Source organism: Anopheles cruzii, chromosome 2 (genome assembly GCF_943734635.1).
Source record: "Anopheles cruzii chromosome 2, idAnoCruzAS_RS32_06, whole genome shotgun sequence".
Classification (NCBI taxonomy): domain Eukaryota; kingdom Metazoa; phylum Arthropoda; class Insecta; order Diptera; family Culicidae; genus Anopheles; species Anopheles cruzii.
Genome location: NC_069144.1, coordinates 53,534,724 through 53,552,674, shown reverse-complemented (window position 1 = coordinate 53,552,674; position 17,951 = coordinate 53,534,724). Strand labels below are relative to the sequence as shown.

The 17,951-nt window shown below is 46.8% G+C and overlaps 2 protein-coding genes across 2 annotated transcripts in view; one reads left to right on the top strand and one right to left on the bottom strand.

Annotated features, from left to right (window-relative positions):
- LOC128266965 (gamma-aminobutyric acid receptor subunit alpha-4) overlaps positions 1–6,425 on the top strand; it is a 28,843-nt gene extending 22,418 nt beyond the window's left edge. The window contains exons 16-18 of the mRNA XM_053003755.1: positions 3,573–3,575; positions 5,834–5,944; positions 6,279–6,425. Coding sequence (XP_052859715.1) covers positions 3,573–3,575; positions 5,834–5,944; positions 6,279–6,425 — 261 coding nt within the window. The remainder of the gene's footprint in view (positions 1–3,572; positions 3,576–5,833; positions 5,945–6,278) is intronic.
- Positions 6,426–13,290: 6,865 nt separating this feature from the next.
- LOC128266964 (facilitated trehalose transporter Tret1-2 homolog) lies at positions 13,291–16,938 on the bottom strand. Its single transcript, XM_053003754.1, has 3 exons — positions 16,806–16,938; positions 15,675–15,810; positions 13,291–14,703 (listed from the first exon to the last, which is right to left on the bottom strand). Exons 1-3 carry the CDS (start codon positions 16,904–16,906, stop codon positions 13,291–13,293), a joined length of 1,650 nt encoding a protein of 549 aa, XP_052859714.1. The 5' UTR covers positions 16,907–16,938.
- Positions 16,939–17,951: the final 1,013 nt, after the last annotated feature.

Sequence of the window (17,951 nt, the reverse complement as noted above, 5' to 3'; positions counted from 1 at the left end):
AATGTTTTCACGCAACCATTACGGAACGTCTTTATTGGATACCGAGCATTACGATCGATTTGCTGATGCTGCATTTTGTGGATTTGGTTTTATGTAGCACAATTTTATTGCGCATTCCACAAACCATATCCTTTACCGGTGCTTCGGGAAATCGATGTGCGTTTCAATGTTTTTTGAGATTTTTTCATGTTTGCATTTTTCAAGTGTCGCGCCAAATGGTGTAACTATGATTGAGAAAGAAAACATTTAAAATGATGAACGGAAAGTGAAAAATGTATTGATTTTTGAAAAGTATATCAAATATTTAAAAAAACTGAAATAATATTTTATTGATTGTTCTCCAAGAAGTTGGAAAAGCGCGTGAAATAGGCCATACCTTATCCAAACTTCAGGGAACTTGAAACAAGTTAGAAAAAGTAATTCATCTTAGGCACACTCATCTGTTTTTTTGAGTGACGAGTAGAACAAAAGCCAAGCGTATACTAGCCAACCAGTAGTGTTTGACAAAACTGGTCAAACCCCTAATACCAAAAATTAATGTGAATTAAATTATCTCATTAGCATAATAAGATATAATCGATAATGATAGGCATCAAACACAGGGTGGCACAAACCAGGTCGGTGAAGCCTTCAAACCACAAAACTCGATTGGGATCAATTTTGTATATTTTTATCTGAAAATAATTATTCCCATGGATTCCGTCTTTGTAGGTAACTCGCTCACAGCAACCTACAACAACTATAAAGTAAATGTTTTTCAGCATTCACAGAATGCGAGAAAATAGTTTAGATAAGAGCTAGTCCAGCGCTGCCAGCGATCAGCGAATCACGTTTGCGGTCGTTACACACATTTTTTCCACTTCAAAAAGCAAACAATTTGTGGAACATTTCCACCTAGCCCGAGTTGTGCAGCGTATCGCGCCAGTCATCGCTGGCCACGCACCGTCAGCAACCGCCCACAAAAGCGACGGCAGCTCACCATACCCCTGCCTCGACTAATCAACTTATGCACTCGGCAACAGATGCCTCAACAACCGAACCGGCTGAACCGGTTGCAGCTTCCGCAACGTACGCAGCGAACGCCGGGCACCCGGAGCATAACGGTCCACCTCCAACGTTGGCGCCGGTGTGGTTCCAATCAACGCTCGTAAAAGGGGAATTATCGGTTGGCTGGAAAATGTGCTTGGCATAATCGAGATATGCAGCCAGCCCACCTTCGTGGGCCGGCCTGGGCGGATGCCAATGGATATCCTTCCGCCGGTTGGCTGTCGGCCATAATGGCACACAGGCACATCGCGAGGTTGGAGTTGATTATGGAATTTTGCATCCCATTGTTTCCCCGTCCCGTTGACCCACGGACGCAGGGGCATGGGGCGGGAACTGGAAATTACGATGCTCAAAATATGATACAGTGCCAGAGACCGGGCCGTCGACAAAGTGCCACCAGGAGACAGCTTTCAGCGCCAAGCCAACCGTCCATCATCCGTTTCCAGCCCTTTTCGTTGACCGAGAGTCTCTCTCCGGTCCTAGGGTTATGCTTCGGCGTCTCGCATACGAACGATGAATCATACGATCCTACGCAATCCCGATCTTGCTCGGTGCAATTATTGCCCGTTGTGAAATAGTAATGGCCGCTGGTGATGAAAGGTCAAGCGGAGGGACCCATAACTCACTCGCTCACTTCGTTTCTATTGGTCAACAACTTTTGCAATATTTCACAATGGTTCTGGCGTTTTGTTCTTTATCGTATAACATAAGAAACTATTCGGTTAGCGACGCCCCGGAACCTGGTTCGCATTTTAAAACAATTGTTTTGTGCATCTCTGTTTAAGGCTCTTTCTTGTGAGTATTCTGCCTGCCTGTGCCTGTGCTATGTGGATAATGCGCTTGCCACCGAGACTAATCTTTTATCTGCTTGTTGAGTCCGCTTGATTGTTAATCATATTAAATTTGTAGCATCGCTATCCATAATTTCGTTCACTTTTTCGGATCACGTTCGTTCGTAATTTCGTTTTTTTTCGCATTGAGGATGCGTTTTTTTCTTGTTTCAATCGATTTCTTAAAGGATGACCTGTTTAAATAAAAAATGTATATTTTTGAAGTAGAAGTTATTGATTATGAATTCAATTCGGTCAAAAACCCACATCGAAGGTGTGTTTATCGAGTTGTTTCTATTTTCCAAAGCATCTACCAGTTCTGGGTGCCCAAAACAACCGCCGAACAAACTTTCTTCTTGCATATCCTTTTTGAAAGGCGTTGAACTACTGTTTGACGAGTTTTGTTTGTAAAATATTCTATCGACAGTCACAAATTTGCACAACACACCATTTTGGTATTTTGGGTAAAATACCAATCCCAAAATAATGTGCCTATTTGTCTGATGATTTAAAAGTGAAACAACATCGCATAAAAAAAACATAAAACGCACTTCACCCCACAAATGTTGATCTTTGTCGATGGCAGCTTCGGAGACGCAATTACTAAATTCAATTAGACAACAGCAAACTCTGCATGAGTTCCAACCAGAGTTCAATGTTCACAGGTATGCACTTCCACCGGTCAATGTGTGTGTGTGTTTGCATTGTTTGCCAACACAATTATCGCCCACTCAACGCCCCCAGCACCAGTGCGCAAGTTGAACCGTTAGTTGCTTAGAGAGCGAAAGTGTGGAGAAAAACCGTCAACTCGGGCACGGAACAGCCTTTAGCATGTAGATAGTTTAGCTGTTGGTTGCGATTGTTGATTGATAGTTAGCGAATTACGTTCCGGTCGCATCGCCATGGCTTTTTGGCTGTCTACTGAGGGTGGCCCGAACGCCAGCTCTCGCCAGGATGGCTTTCTTGGGCGTTTCTCTCATCTCCAGTACTCCAGGCTGAAGTGCTGGAGTCGTCGCACTCTAGTGTGTGTGTCCCTGCACCACGCCACTAATCCAGTTGACCAGATGCAGCGAGTTTCCGGTGCCTTGGCCATGTCGGGCTTCGTGTTGTGCTCCGAATTTTCAAAAGAATCCTTAAACATTAAGACCCGCATTAGTTTTTATGGAACGATCTTCGTATATTGAAAAAAAGTCGCACGAAACCACTGCTTGCCGGGCCGAGAAACTCGTTGCAAGAAGCGCCGTTCTCTAACTGGCCATACTAAAACATAATTGCATTGATTGCCTGTAGCTCCCGTTTTCTGTCCTACTCGCTCACTCTGCCTGGCGGCCATTTTGCCAGGGCAGCGCCGTGTTTAGGTGAATGTGTGCAATAATTAGTTTCATGTTTTATTATTCTCTCTTCCCGCTCCCGCGCTCTGTCTCACCCCTGCTGTCTTGCCACCCCTGCGCCCACCGCAACCCTCGACACACGACACACATTTCGAAACTAACGTGGAAAAACCAACCGCCAACGAAACGAAACGAAAAAAAATCCATCCTCCATTTCTAACATTTGCATTCATCTGCCCGAACCTCGCCCGTCCGGAACACCTCACACGCACACCTCCACTCATCCACATGAATGTTACTACTACTACTACTACTACTACGGCGACCACCTTCGGTCCGGAACGGCGAATGCCCATCCCATCAGCCGGTAAGTGTGTCCCGCGTTATGCTCCTCGTACAGATTCTGTGACTATTTGACCGCGCACCCTCTCTCTGCTCTCTCCCCTCGCGAATTGGACATCACTTCCGGAAATCACTTTCCCGCACCGAGGCCGCCGGTACCGTGCCGTGGCACACATGCTACACCGGTGTATGATAAGATTGCCACGAAGGAAGCCATTATCCTTTTTTTTGGTTGGTGAACAAATGAAAGCGATGGTCGCCGTGGGCTGGGCTTCTCCTTCCTTCGATTGCTTCCCCTCTCTCTGGGCCACGTGGTGTTCTGCATGTCGTAATTGGAATACCTGAGGATACCCCGGCTGATGACTGATTATCCGGTGCAACCGGGTTGGCAACCACCCGCCCGAAGGTGGCAATTTTGCTAAAACCAGTTCCGTGCCGGTGGCGCTGGTCTCCACGGCCTCTTCCTTAATTATCCTGCAGGACACACGGACGGCACAGCACGTGGTTCTGTGGGAGAGAAGGCAGATTTCCCGTGCGCCATCGGAATATGTAATTTATGGCCACTAATGGTCGCGGACGTGTTGTACGTTGATTGAAACTGCTCGGCCACTGTCCTACTACTGAGGGCACCCAATACCACAACACAACACAACCGTCAACATCATTTTGAAATACTAAGCCCGTTTTAAATGATCGCCGATGATTTAAGTTGCAAAAAATAATAATTGCCTTTCCAAACGATCGATTAGGTTCAGTTATGCTAAATATTGCTCATAAAACTAAAATGGAACAATAACAGTGACGATAAGCAATTGACGACCTATTAATATAACCCTTGTGTGCGCAACCGCCCATACCATTCCATTACTGTGATTTCAATAAACATTTCTTAAGTGTTCTAGAAATTTTCGCCATTTTTGCGAGTTATCTTGCACCTTTTAATAGTTAACTATTTTCGTCCAGAACTATCAGGATTTTGAGGTTCTCCAATGGCAGAAGTAGAAACAGAGTTTGAGCAGTAGAAACAGAAAATTTATAACAAAATTATTCCCAAATGTAACTTAGCCTCTTTTCACATATGTTTATCCCTCTTAGTGAATCGAACTTTAATAATTTTGCACACATTTGAACACAAAAAGTGTTTACAATATGAAATGGGTTCTGCGTTGGCAATTCGACGAACCTCAAAGTTTGACTGCGCACATAAGGGTTGATCCTAAGACCAGTTTAAGTGAAGAAAATCTATTACATTGATTATTTAAAACCACTTCAGTTCAATTAAACAAAATAGTAACGATGCCCCATGTGGTACTTTGTATGATAAAGTAAATACAACGTAAAAAGTAAATACAAAAATATAATACAACGAACAAGATCACTCACCAAGTAGCACCCTAATCCGTCCTGTCCTCGTCTAGCGACCACCTAGTGCACCTTGTACCTTGTACTGTTATACGTGCCTTGGGAAGGTAGCTCCCAGTAACTGTGCTTCACCTAGCGTTCGAACGAGCGAAATAGGATTAGTTTTAGAATAGGAGTCCTCCTTTTCCGGAGAGGCCTTGCTGGCGAAACCGGAAGCTCCCGCCGAGGGCACTTAGTGCCGCGGAACCAGCCATAGTGATCGCTGGTAACCGAGGATGCATGCTGGCTTTAGATGTACGTGTGTGTGTGTGTCTGTGTGCGCTAGTGAATGTAGTGTAGCCTCAAGGAGCCTAGAATCCCCGTCAAGGATCAATGAGGTCCGACCGGGGTGCGCGACAAGTGCGTCGCTTTCATTCAACAATCAAACCGTGGTGTGTGGTTTGGTGTGATTGCCCCAGACCTTGGTACCATTTATTTTCCATTTATTCACTTTTTCTTTGTCACTTCACTGTTGCGTTGTGCCTTTCCGTCGCTTTTCGTGGATTAACCGGCCGCAAACGAACCACCTACCACCTGCAACTGTAACTGTCTCCCTGAACCCCTGAAAGAGATGGTTTCTTCTGCGTGTGACAATATGTGTGTGTGCTTTCGTGTGACCCCGAACTGCCAAAAACTTTTCCCAACGCCACTTCCAAACACCCAAAACGCCGCTAGCTCGAAGCGCATTCTAACCTCCAGTTCGCGTAACTTGCGTAGAAACGAACCAACCAAAAACCAACCGCCCCACTTTACACGAGAGAGTTGTTTTGCCGATTTGCTGCGTTCCGAGTGTTTTACTGTTTTTCTTAGTTTTGGCCCTGGTTTTATTTGCACGTACGGTGCCCACTTTGCCGCGGCCACTAACGTTGCTCCCTTTGGCAGGGTGTCAAGAAGCGGGAATCCGGCGGACCGAACGAGATCGTCGCGTGTACGAGTTGCGCCGGCGGCACGAGTCCCTGCACTCACTCGGCAAACAATGGCTGTGCCACGGAGGTAAGTCTGTGTTTATTTATTTTTCCACATTAAATATTAAAGAGCAATGTCGATTTGGGATGATCGACACCATCATGTTTTGCAGATTAGGCCATTACCAGCTAAAGTGTCGAATAAACAGAAATCTTTCACCTGAAAAAAGGGTTTCAAAAACAAGAATTTCAATATTATTTCACCTTTCGGGCACGTGTAAGTCCTCCGATAGGTTTGGGCAAATCTTCTACATTATTATGGGATAGAACGGATTGTACCCTACCAATTGTTTGCACGACGAACTGTGGCGGATATTGAGCAACGTACTAACACTTATCTCACCGCACTTTTCCCCAAACAGACGTGCTTCGTGCAGGTGCGGAAAAAGGAGCCACCGCATCCGATCCGCGTGGCGAAAACGATCGACGTGATCGCGCGCATCACCTTCCCGTCGGCTTACTCCGTGTTTTTGATATTCTTCTTCATCCACTACAAGGGATTCTCCTAGAACACGATCCAGAAATCACTCATCCACAAGATCTACACCAACAACCTGCTGTAACGGACGGTTCCGCGCGGTGTACTCTGGCTGCTCGGCCTACCCGGGCCGGGCGGTGCGAGTGAAAGTGGAGAGTGATTTGGGGTCCCTAGTGACCCGCGCGACAACGCGACAACTGCTTCGACAAACCATGTCCTGCTATCGTGCTATCCTGCCCCGCTATCAATTATTCACACCCGGATCCTGATGCGGTAGAGAACCAGAGGCAGTCCGCAAACTTAGAACACTAAGAAACCGCAAACACTAGCGCTTGGTTGAAGGTTTGATGCGAAACCAAACCAAAAATACTGCCTTTTGCGTACACCGGGCAGCGACCGATTTCCGAGCATCCCCCTTTTCGGAAACAGGATCAATTACTTGCGGCAGCGAAAACGAGGAGTCTTTCAACTGCAAGACACGAAAGCGAACGGTGCGAAGGTGATCGGGAGTAGTGTTACTGGAAGTAACCACTTGGCCGACGAGAGGTGCTCCATGAACAAGTTCACCTCGTTTCGATTGCTAGCTAATTGAATGGAAGACTCATTTTCTAAACCATTTCACGTTCGACGATAATTGATGCGCAATGAAAAGTAAGGCTAATGTGCGAACAGAGGCAGCGCAATCTAGAGGTACATATATATTCACAAACAGACATAAAAAACCACAAACACACACATACACACACACTGTCGAACATCTACTACTGGGCACAGGTACTAATTAGCATGCTGGAAGGGATGCTTCTAGTGGCCATAGGATAGAATCAAAACCCGTAACCGCCATAGTAACTTAAAGTTTCAGCTAAGCCTCCGTAGCGTGGCATCGGCAGTTAAATTTAAAGAAAACCAATAGCAAGCAATACCAATAGAGTTCATAGGGAATACGCGTAACGGGCCGGATAGTAGAGGTGTTTATAAATCTAGCGAAACCGATAGCTATGCAGTAAAACAAGGTAAGAAAAACAAACTTCAAAGTTCGTAAAAGTGAATAAAATAGTAGATTAGCCCAATGCGGGGTAGCGAGCCAGCGAGCTAGCGCGCGTAGCAGCAGCAGCTAAGGCTGTAAAGGTAGATAAGCAAAATAAAATATTTTAATAGTGCAGTGTATTGAAACACTACTAGGAAAATAAGTGGCGCGGTTCCTTCAGTAGCTCTCACTCTAGTCACACACTCTAGGGGCCGTGCAGCTTGCAATCACTACGGAAATCAAAATCGCGGCTCCACTGTGGTCCTTTGAACCCTTTTGCTCGAGTGCCACCCCGGGCTGGGGACAGCAACCGAAACTCACGCCGTTTCGGAACATTTCTGTGATTGTAACAAAAAAAACACAAACACCCTTCTGTAGTTGTTTGCAAAGTAGATAGCCGAAGCCTACTTACTCTCTACGACTGTGTTGGTTCGTCGAAGGAAATCCTATTTTTATAATTAGAGAAAACTTTTAGCAAAATATCTACCATCGCTCACGGGCCAGGCGCGAACGGTCGTGGCCACGTTGCTTTCATCATGCTTTGCGAACGTGTTGAAAGGTCGAACACTAACTTTAGTGCAAGAATTTAGTGCAGTGCAAGTTTCGATACGCTCACGCTTCATCCCCGGAATTTCTAAATTAATTAGACGACAAGCCTGATCAGCAATAAGCACGCTTAGTAGCAGCCGTTTGCCTTTACCGACTAACGTTTGGACCAACCTACTACTTTTAGCACACCAAAGCAGGCCAAGGTGTCCTACAACTCTCCGACGACTGTTATACGCAGCGCAGCGCCCGGTGAAAATACTATGCTAAGTTGAGTTCAAAAACTATCCGTTAAACGGACTTTCGGAGCTGACGAGATGGAGCCCATTTTTGATGAATTTATTTGCCGCAAAAGCACAGCAACTTTACCAGACAGTAGCAGGAAGCTTTGATACATTTTTTGAGGAAGTTTTATTTTTGCTTCATAAACAGACTTTCTTTCGCTTATCTAAAACTATGAAATACTGCAATACTGCGATACTGCTAGGGCTGATGCCTCCTGATACATGATATAAGGTCGCACCTACTACGCAGCTAAGCCGAAATTAAAAAGTATAAATCACCGCACGTGATCGACAGCATGGACAAAAGTGGAAATCTCGAAACGAAAGGTTAGAAAGACAAACAAAAGAATGGAGAACGTGGGAAACATACACACAGTGCAACCAAAACCTAAAACGCTGAAACCAAGTGCTTATTTTGCATCATTTGACATATCAATCGTAGTAAAACAGAGTAAAACGAACAAAGTATGGTAGCTGAGAGAAAGAGAGAAAGAAAAAGTATAACTACGAAGAAGTGAGAAACGAAAGAAACAGAAGAACCAATAGGAGGCACAAACGGTGTTGGACAAAGTCCGAATCCGAGGGAAGTAATGAGTAATGAAATGAAAAAAAAACCCAACAAAAAACTAAAAACAATGGATTCTTATTCTCGAACGTTCCGCTACCACTGTGCGCTAAAGCCTTTAACACTGTAGAGACAACAAAAAATCGCGACCAGAGGAACTTTGTTTCGAATAGAAAACGCGTTCATTTACGACGGGCGCGTTCTAGCCGCGTTTCTCGACGCATAATTCCGCCGCTATGCTGACTCAGTTCCTTCCTTATACCGTTATCGATTAACACTGTAAGCTGGCACGAGAGGACTTCTATATTCTAAACTTAAGCCGGAAGGCGCAGCGCGCCTTTGCTCTCCTATGCTCGTGCCCATTCGGCTCACACCGCATCAGCCATCAGCCAGCCACATCGATCGTTTTCGTTCGGGAACGCAGACCAACCGTGCTAGAACCGCCACCCAGTGGATCTGTTGGCGCGAATCAGGGCTCAAACTTTCCACAAAAACCAAGAAAAAGACATTAACAATTAATGACGCTCCAGGGTGGCACACGGAAAACACGGAACACGGGCCCCTGTCGTAAGGCCCACAAACCTTCGCAACTGTGTATCTATGTATAAAAAAGGGCATTCGTAGGTACTAGAGAAAACTATATTTTGTAAAGTTGATCGTAGGTTAAGCTATACGAACCGTAAGAGAAGGTAGTACACGTTGCATCTGCACATATGACGCGCGCACTCATCACGTCACATCATACAGCTCTTGTCATGCCAGCAGGACCCTTGCAGGACGTTATGTAGCTTACGTGTAGGCCAAAGGGAGAAAAGAGAGAATCTAATGAAACTTGTCCACATTTATTGTTGTCTACTGTATAGTTGCCATCGGCGGGATTTTAAATCCATTTCATTGCGTTGGTCTTGAGTTCCATCTACTACTTCCAAGTGTCTCATCATGCCCATCGCGCACCATCTCGTTCACCACGGCCAGCCACCAATTGCATCACACACAAACACACACACAGTACTAGTTAATGTTGAACATATATTATTACGATGAAAAATAAAACAAAACAACAGCTCAGCTAAGATTGTGATTTACCAAAGACGATAATACCCGCGAAGACGTAGCGCGAACACCCGGAGTGCGGCGTAATCTACCCCGGGAACATGAACCAATACGCGGGGCGACGACGAAGCGCTAACCAGTCAGTCATTCAGTCACGCGTCGCTTTCCCCAACGAATTGGACTTACGGTAGTTTCAACTCCCACAACAAACCCGCAAACTTGATTTTGATAGATCGAAACTCCAATAACTACAAATTGCCTGCACATCACCCCCGAAAAGGCTTCGTTTCGGTACCGATTGCCCAAGCAAAGCACAACCTTTCCATACTTTTGGGCGAACGGATTTCGGCCTCACGGCCGCAGACGGCCCCAGACCGGGATCGACGGTATGGTCACAGCAGCATACTAACCACTAGCAGACACAAACCGGATGCAAATAGATTGTAAAACGGATCGTATCGTACTAGCATTAATAAGGGAGTAATTGAGCTATTATGGTAAGCGCGGCTGAAAGCGTCAATCGCCAGACCGTAGAAGAAATCAACCTTTTTATACACATCCCGGGATATCAAAACTTTGCGCCGGCCCCGGTACCGGTTCCGGCTCGAAACTCCGTATTGATGCACCAGAAAAATCCAACTCACAATCACCAGCAAAACCGCGCCGTGAAGCCCGCGGTGGGCAAAGAATTAAAGTAGTGCTTACGTAAAAGAAAAAAAAACACAATTAAACATTAACTAAAATAAAACAATTAAAACAAAAGTTAAAGAAAAACACTCACACACTCAAACTCACAAAAACCACAACAAAATGAAACTGTACTAACTATTGATAACGTTCGAACAATATGGGTAATAAGTAAGGTGCGTGCGCTGTCCGAAGGCTGCCCCCCGGGGTGGGTGGGGGGCAGACACGGGGCACACGGCACGGCGGAGTATGCGACAAAGCGGTAGGAGGAGCGTATAAAAACTATACACAAACACAAATACACACAAAAAATGCAAACAAATGTTAGAAGCAAACAAAACTAAACAAAACCCTGCCACAATGGCTAACTAGGCGCCGCAACACACGTACGCTAACGTAGGCAGCCGCAGCAAACGGAAACAAACAAACACAACCAAAAACAACTCGTTACAAAGGCAATGAAACAAAAAGCAAATACTACAAAACGAAGCAAAAAACAGCTAAAGCATAATGTACGAAGCAAAACCAAATGACTACAGCAAACGCTAGAAAACATTTTACACAGAATCCACAGGAACGAAAGAAGCGAAATGGTAAACGCAGAAACGAAGACGCCCAACACACAACTTGCCCTTTGGAACACTGGTTTTGTATCAACTAGCGATAGCTGCTAACGACATTCAAACGCGACGACGGGCCACAAAGGGTCAGAATTGCGATCCGGATACAAGAAAATTACAAATTACACAAGAAAATTAAGAGAAAACAAAATCACATACAGCGTCCCCAAGCACGCGATCGCGACATTGCTCTCGACACAAACCAACTAACACGTACTGGCTAATGCAGCGTTACCGGACCGGGCAGACCGGGCAGAAGAGGTAGCGGACCGGATTGGACACAGTAACGGCCACACGTGTACACCACACTAGGGATACACCTCTAGCGCTGCGCTATCGTGCTCTGTTTTTTATACATATAAATATATACACACCTTACCTTAATATCGTGTAACGTCGTGTTGTGTCGTCGTGCGACTCTAGTGGCCGCTTCTTGGCTGCGCGCGCGTGTGTGAGTGTCTGTGTGCATGTGTGTGAGGAGTGCGAATGTGAGGGCTACGCAAGAGTGAACTCTTGGGGCGACACCACTAACCACGTGGTCGCGCCAAGGACCGAGAACCTTACACACAAATCTTTACAATTTACTTACTACACACAGAGAAAGCGCGAAACAGAAGCTGGTACATTTTCTTCATTTCTTTCCTCTGGGGGGAAGCAAAAGAAAACATGGAGGGGACAAACATAAGTACTTATCTGTTAAGTAATCGTGTTAAAAGAAGTGCTTTGATCGATTATTTTACGATATAAGGCTCCACAAGTTTCACACGAATTCAAACACTTTGTAAACACTTTTTCAATCTTTTTCCACTTTTTTCTGTAACACTCATCCGAGTCCTAACAACCACACCGGTTTTGCGATCAGAATCCCCAGACACGCAGCCACGGCAAATGTTGATTATTCGATAAGTTTTAGTCGCTTAACTGTGTGCTCCTACATTTTTGCAAACTTCATTCAACAACCGATTGGCCCGGGTGGCCGCGAAGCCCGTGATAAAACATCGAACCAATCCCGACCGGGGGTAAAAGTGTGTGTAATTCACTGGATAACGATAATGTACAGTGCGGTAGGGCGATGGAAGTGGAACCGAATTCGAAGCGAAGTAAAACGTAAAGTAAATTACTAAATGTAAAAAACAATGGCATGGATCAAGCGTGAAGTTTGAGCGAGAAGCGGAATAACACAGAAACTGTGAGTAAATTAAAGGACAAACGAACAGGCATACAAACCGTCAGAGAAGGAAGGGCGGAACGAGGGGTAATCGAGGGGTAAGCATAAGCCGTCGCGCACCGACAAGCACACGATAAGCTTTATGCAAACTGTAGTCCGCGGGAAGCAACCGCAACCGCAACCGCCGGCGAGTGGAAGAGGACAAAAATTATATTATATATACAACAAAACAGAAGAACAAACACAACCTATACATATACATAAAAGTATAGAAAAGAAAAGCAAAAGCGAGCAAACTGAGGTCAAACCAAAAAATACCGAAATGTTGTACCGTCACGCGTTATGTTTTTGATTTTATGATCCTAAATAAACGATTTTTTGATTGAAATAATAAACCCTGGCGGGTGAAGTTATTCACGTGAGTTAATCACGGTAAGTCGTTTGAAATATAAATCACATTTAGAACTCATTTTCCAACAATTACTAAGCTATTTGCACCGCAAAGTACCGTGTAAAATGTAACAGGAGCACATTAGCCGCTGCTATAAAAAGTTCTTTTCCTGTCTATTCGTTCGTAACTAAAAAAGCTCTAGCGGCAGCTTTTGCCATAAAAAGTTCAAACGACAAGCATTTGCCACCGGCGTGCAGTCGACGAAAGGATAGAAAACGCGGTAGTGGCAACTTCGTTAAAAAAGCAATTAACGACCAATATAACACAGCAACAACCTCCCTGCAACTCATTTAGATAAAGACCTACTACTTACCTCGGCGTAATGAAGAGCTCAGATCAGATAGAAGGCTTCAGACTAAAACGACTAATCGAAAGCAGCCGTCGGAGTTGTATTTCTTAACGCTACGCAACTAACTAACATTCACCGACAGCTTGAGGTGGGTCACACGAAAGTAAACTACTCTACTTCATCTACTAAGGTCCATTGGCGGGCTCCTAGGCTTGAACCCCGGCCGATACCGTTGCCACTTCCGGCACCTGCTTGGCGGTCCGTCGACCGCGCCGGAACTGCTCTTCGATCTCCGCCAGCGTGCGGTTCTTGGTTTCGGGCAAAATGACGTACAGCAGGAGCGTGCCGAGCAGCGAGATGACACCGTACACCAGGAACGCCCCGTTGATGCCGACGGCGGCGAACAGTGTCGGTCCGGTCTTGATGACGGCGAAGAAGCACACAAAGTTGAACGAAGACGTCAGGCCCGAGCCGAGCCCGCGCGTGGCCAGCGGAAAGATCTCGCCCGTCATGCACCAGGGCAGCGGGAAGAGCCCGATGCCCACGAACACGATGTAGCCGATGAGGAAGACGAGCGACAGCCACGAATAGTTGCGGTACAGCGGGATGCTGGTCTGGAAGTAGAGGAAGATCGACAGCCCGATCAAGCTGACGGTCGTACCGACCCCGCTGGCCATGGCCAGCGGGCGACGGCCCACCGAGCGCAGCAGAACGCAAGCCACCAGCGACGTGACGACGCGCACCAGGTCCACGATCAGCATCGCCAGGTACTCGTTCAGCCCGTCGCGCCCGATCGTCGTCTGCATCAGCTGGATCGAGTAGAACGCCACAATGTTGACGCCGGAGAACTGCATGGTGGCGAAGAACACGAGCAGTGTCACCAGCGGCATCAGGAACTCTCGCCGCCGGTACGGACCGATCGTCCTGCGGTTCTCGTCATCCTGCCCTGGCTTCTTACTGGCGGATTCTGTACTGCGAGCGACCATTGTGTCGAACTCGTTGCGACTGTCCGCGTCATAACCTCGCAGCCACCGGAAGGCGGTTTCCGCTTCGGCGCGGGAGCCCCGTCCCAGCAGCCACGCGGGACTTTCGGGCGACAGTAGCATCAGCAGGTAGGCAAGGATCATGAACAGCGAACAAAGTAGGGCCGCCGTCTGCCAGCTGAAAAACGTTCCGAAAAGGTGCGCCAGCAGGATGCCACCGGATACGGCGAACGTCACCCCGGCCAGCAGGATGCCCCGGTAGCGCGGGTCACTCGTTTCTGCGATGTAGACGGAGGCGGGCGGCCCGACCAACCCGCAGCTGAAGCCGGTGATGAAGCGGCCGGCCAGAATCTGCGGGTAGCTGTGGGCCATCGACAGCACGCACCAGCCGATGGCAAACGTTACGTTGAGCAGCAGGTGAGCCGTCTTCCGGCCGGCCCGCTCCATCAGTAGGCCACCGATGATACAGCCGAGCGCCATCGGAAGCGGGGCCATCGATGCGATCCAGGATGATTGCTCCTCGGTGATGGTGATCCGGCTGCCCGGTTGCTGCAGCTGAGGCAGCAGGATGGCCGAAAAGCCATTGGTCATGCCGGCCGCGGCGCTGCTCACGATCGGACCGGATGCGGCCAATACCTACGGGGCGAATCATCGATGAGAATCATGATAGTACTTCCGCCCCAAACTCATCTATCGATGAATTCTACTGTGGCTATTCGAGATACGATTTAATCGAGGGACGATTTGACACCCAATTGACGTTCAATGGAAATCTAGGACACTACAAGTATTTGTGTATTTGTCTTGTCTTGTTTGTTTGTTTGTTTGTTTTGTTTGTGTCTTACTAAATATCCTACAAAAAAACAGTATGGCTCAAACAAACAAACTCAAATGACAAGTGAAGTTCTTTTAATTTAAAGATTTCAATTCTTGCTTTAATCGTTTGCAGTTTGGAAGGTGATCCTATTATTCCAGACATTTCAATGCAGCACATTTACCATGAACATTCTCGTGAGGAATTTAAACCAAATATTCTTTAGTTTCATAAAATCTTTGCATGCCATCCTAGATGAAGTTCTGAGCTGAACCTTTAGGCGCATTTCGATCAAATGAAGGACGTTGTTGACAACGTTTCGAGCTTAATAACAGCTATTTCTGCCACAGCGTTGTTAGCTTTCAGTTCTTCAATGGTCTTCGGTTGGCTGGCATAAACCTTACTCTTTAAATAGCCCCACAGGAAGAAGTCAGAAGAAATTCGGCAACAATAAGCACGCACAGTTTTCACAGTTTTCGCAGTTGAACGATTATTTTCAATGCACGGCGCTATACTGAAGTTTCTAAATCTTGTTCATTTGTTAAAACCGACTGACAAACAACGGAGTTCTTTAACATTTAAATAGTATGGATCATGAGGGAACACCCTGTACATTTGTTGCGATTGTGACACATCATAACACCGCCAGGCTACCGGAACAAAAACCGGACATTAGCCAGAGAGATGAATTGGGCAGCGATGAGCGTTGAGGCACCCAACTTTCCTTCGCAAAGCAAACCCTGGCGGATCGCGTATATCAATTACGAGATAGCGCACCGATATTTGCACTCACCTGCCGTGCCAGCGGCGAAAATCGTTTGGCCACAATGCTCTCGATGAACGCCTGGTCAGCTGGCGGTTTTTTGACAATCATTTTGCCGACGCGGATCGTGATGCGGGAAACGATGCCAGAGCCTGCAACGATAAGACTGGTGTTGAGGGAGATTAGTTGCGCCGTGTGACTGACCCACATTTGATAAGATTCGCCCCCGAGCAGAATGGTCATTCACCATGCGCTGCTTAGCTGATAGCGTTCCCTGGCCGTGTGTTGATGCGGTTACAGCGCATCCCATCGATTGCAGCACTCACGCAATTAAATTTAGCACTCCGTTGAGTTTATGGGAATTTCATGGTAACAACGTCTTCTAAATATAATAATAATCGAATATTTAGATTTCAACAACACCATCAAATGCCATCCATCCAAGCGATCGGATCCCAACGTGTCGGAGCGATGGATGCAACAGAAGCAGTGTGCTGTCTTAATTGGCCTGCCACAAATTGGCTTGAGGCCAGAAAAACGATTCTTAAGCGTGGCTCGTTTGACTAAACGGACATTCAGTCTCGGGCCCCATCAGCCCCCGCAGTAATGTGCAGTTGCAACGCAAATGACGATAATTTTCGGTGGCTGGCCGGTCCCATTAGAGAGCTTTTGCCAAACGGAACGCTAAGAACACCGATTTCTGACACTAATTGCCGGAGCGGTAAACATTTTGCATCTCTCAACTCCATTGTTGTCTCTCCCATTGGGTGGCCAACGCACACAACGCCACAGAGAGAACCTTGTGAATCTTGAGAATGCTTTCGCTTTTTATTCGCACCACCTTGGCCATTACAACATTGGACCTTCCCCTTCGATGATTGCACGCCCGATTTAGCACTCAATTCAAGTGCAACTCGATCAATTCGATGCTCCCTCTCTCTCGATCTCTTTGGGCGATCTTTGAGTCGAATTTTTCACGAACTTAACATATCCGGTTCGTACGTAACGCACCCGTTGAAACCGTTGACCGAAATGTGGGTCAGCGAAAAGGGGGAACAAAACAACCCCAAAGTGGCACCAACGTGATGGTGGCCCGAGCCACCCGAAATGTCTTCCCAATTTTTTTTTTGTATTTTTTATTGTGTTCGTCGTGCTGCTCACCGGTGTTTGGCAGGATCGATTGCGGAGCATAAAAGCGGACCCCGCGTTCGGCACTTGTGCGTCAATTTAAGTCTTTCGTGGGTGACCAAACATTCGCGCATCTAAGGCCTGACACTTGCCACAGTTTTTCGGCCACCGTGTTAAACCTCGTTGACCCTTAAAACCGTTGCTTCAGCATTCAGCTCCGTGTGGGTCAGTTACGCGTCGTCGCTCGGGCACTGTTTGCCAACAATGGCGGATGTTTGTTAAGTAATCACTTTGGCCGGCTGGTCACCGTGCGTGCGTGCCCGCGCTTCGTTTGCTCACTTCAAGAGTTGCACTCTCGAGGAGGGCCCTTCGTAGGGTGGTCACTACTTAGCACCGCAACCGCACACCCAGTTGCTCGGCGCTGTCAGGGCTTTACGCACATATTTACGTGTCACACGTGGCGAAGTCTCGCGGACCACGAACCGACCACGAGTAGCGATCGGCACCGACTGAACCCACCGATCGGTTCCGTCATATACGGTCCCACGGTTCGTGAGTGTTCGTTTGTTATCATTGCACACACGCGCTGGCACTGCCATCAGCTGTTCATCCCCGTGTCTCTCTCTCTTCTTCTCCCGTTTTTTATTGTTTCTGCCCCAACCCGATCGATCACTTTCTCGGCCCAAAACACACCCCAATGTGACGGAACGTTCGCGGGAGAGACTTTAATGCGTCGATCGACGGACGGGCGCGAACCTTTCGAACCGAGAGCGGCGATCGAGCGAAGAAAGATGATGGCGCCAGTCGCACCAAGTAATTGATTATTCAATCGGCTTCACCACAGCGATGCGGTCTTTCCAGAGGCGACCCGCCGTGTTCGTTGACCATTGATGGGATATTAATTGTGCTCTACGGTGGATTACGGAGGACGTAATGTGAATATTAATTGCATGTCAAATTGAGAGGTACTAAGTGCACAAAAAGATTGCGATATTCAATATAATTTGATTTAAACCCAGTTCGGTATCGAAAATTATGAGAAAACCACACAGTTACACCTCGAGCAGCGTTCATTCCTATCGCTCATTGTAACGTTACCGATAATTGAAGTGTCAACTACACCATTATTAGTTAAGCTAACAATCTCCCGGAAAGCTATTAATATCAATGCTGTTTATG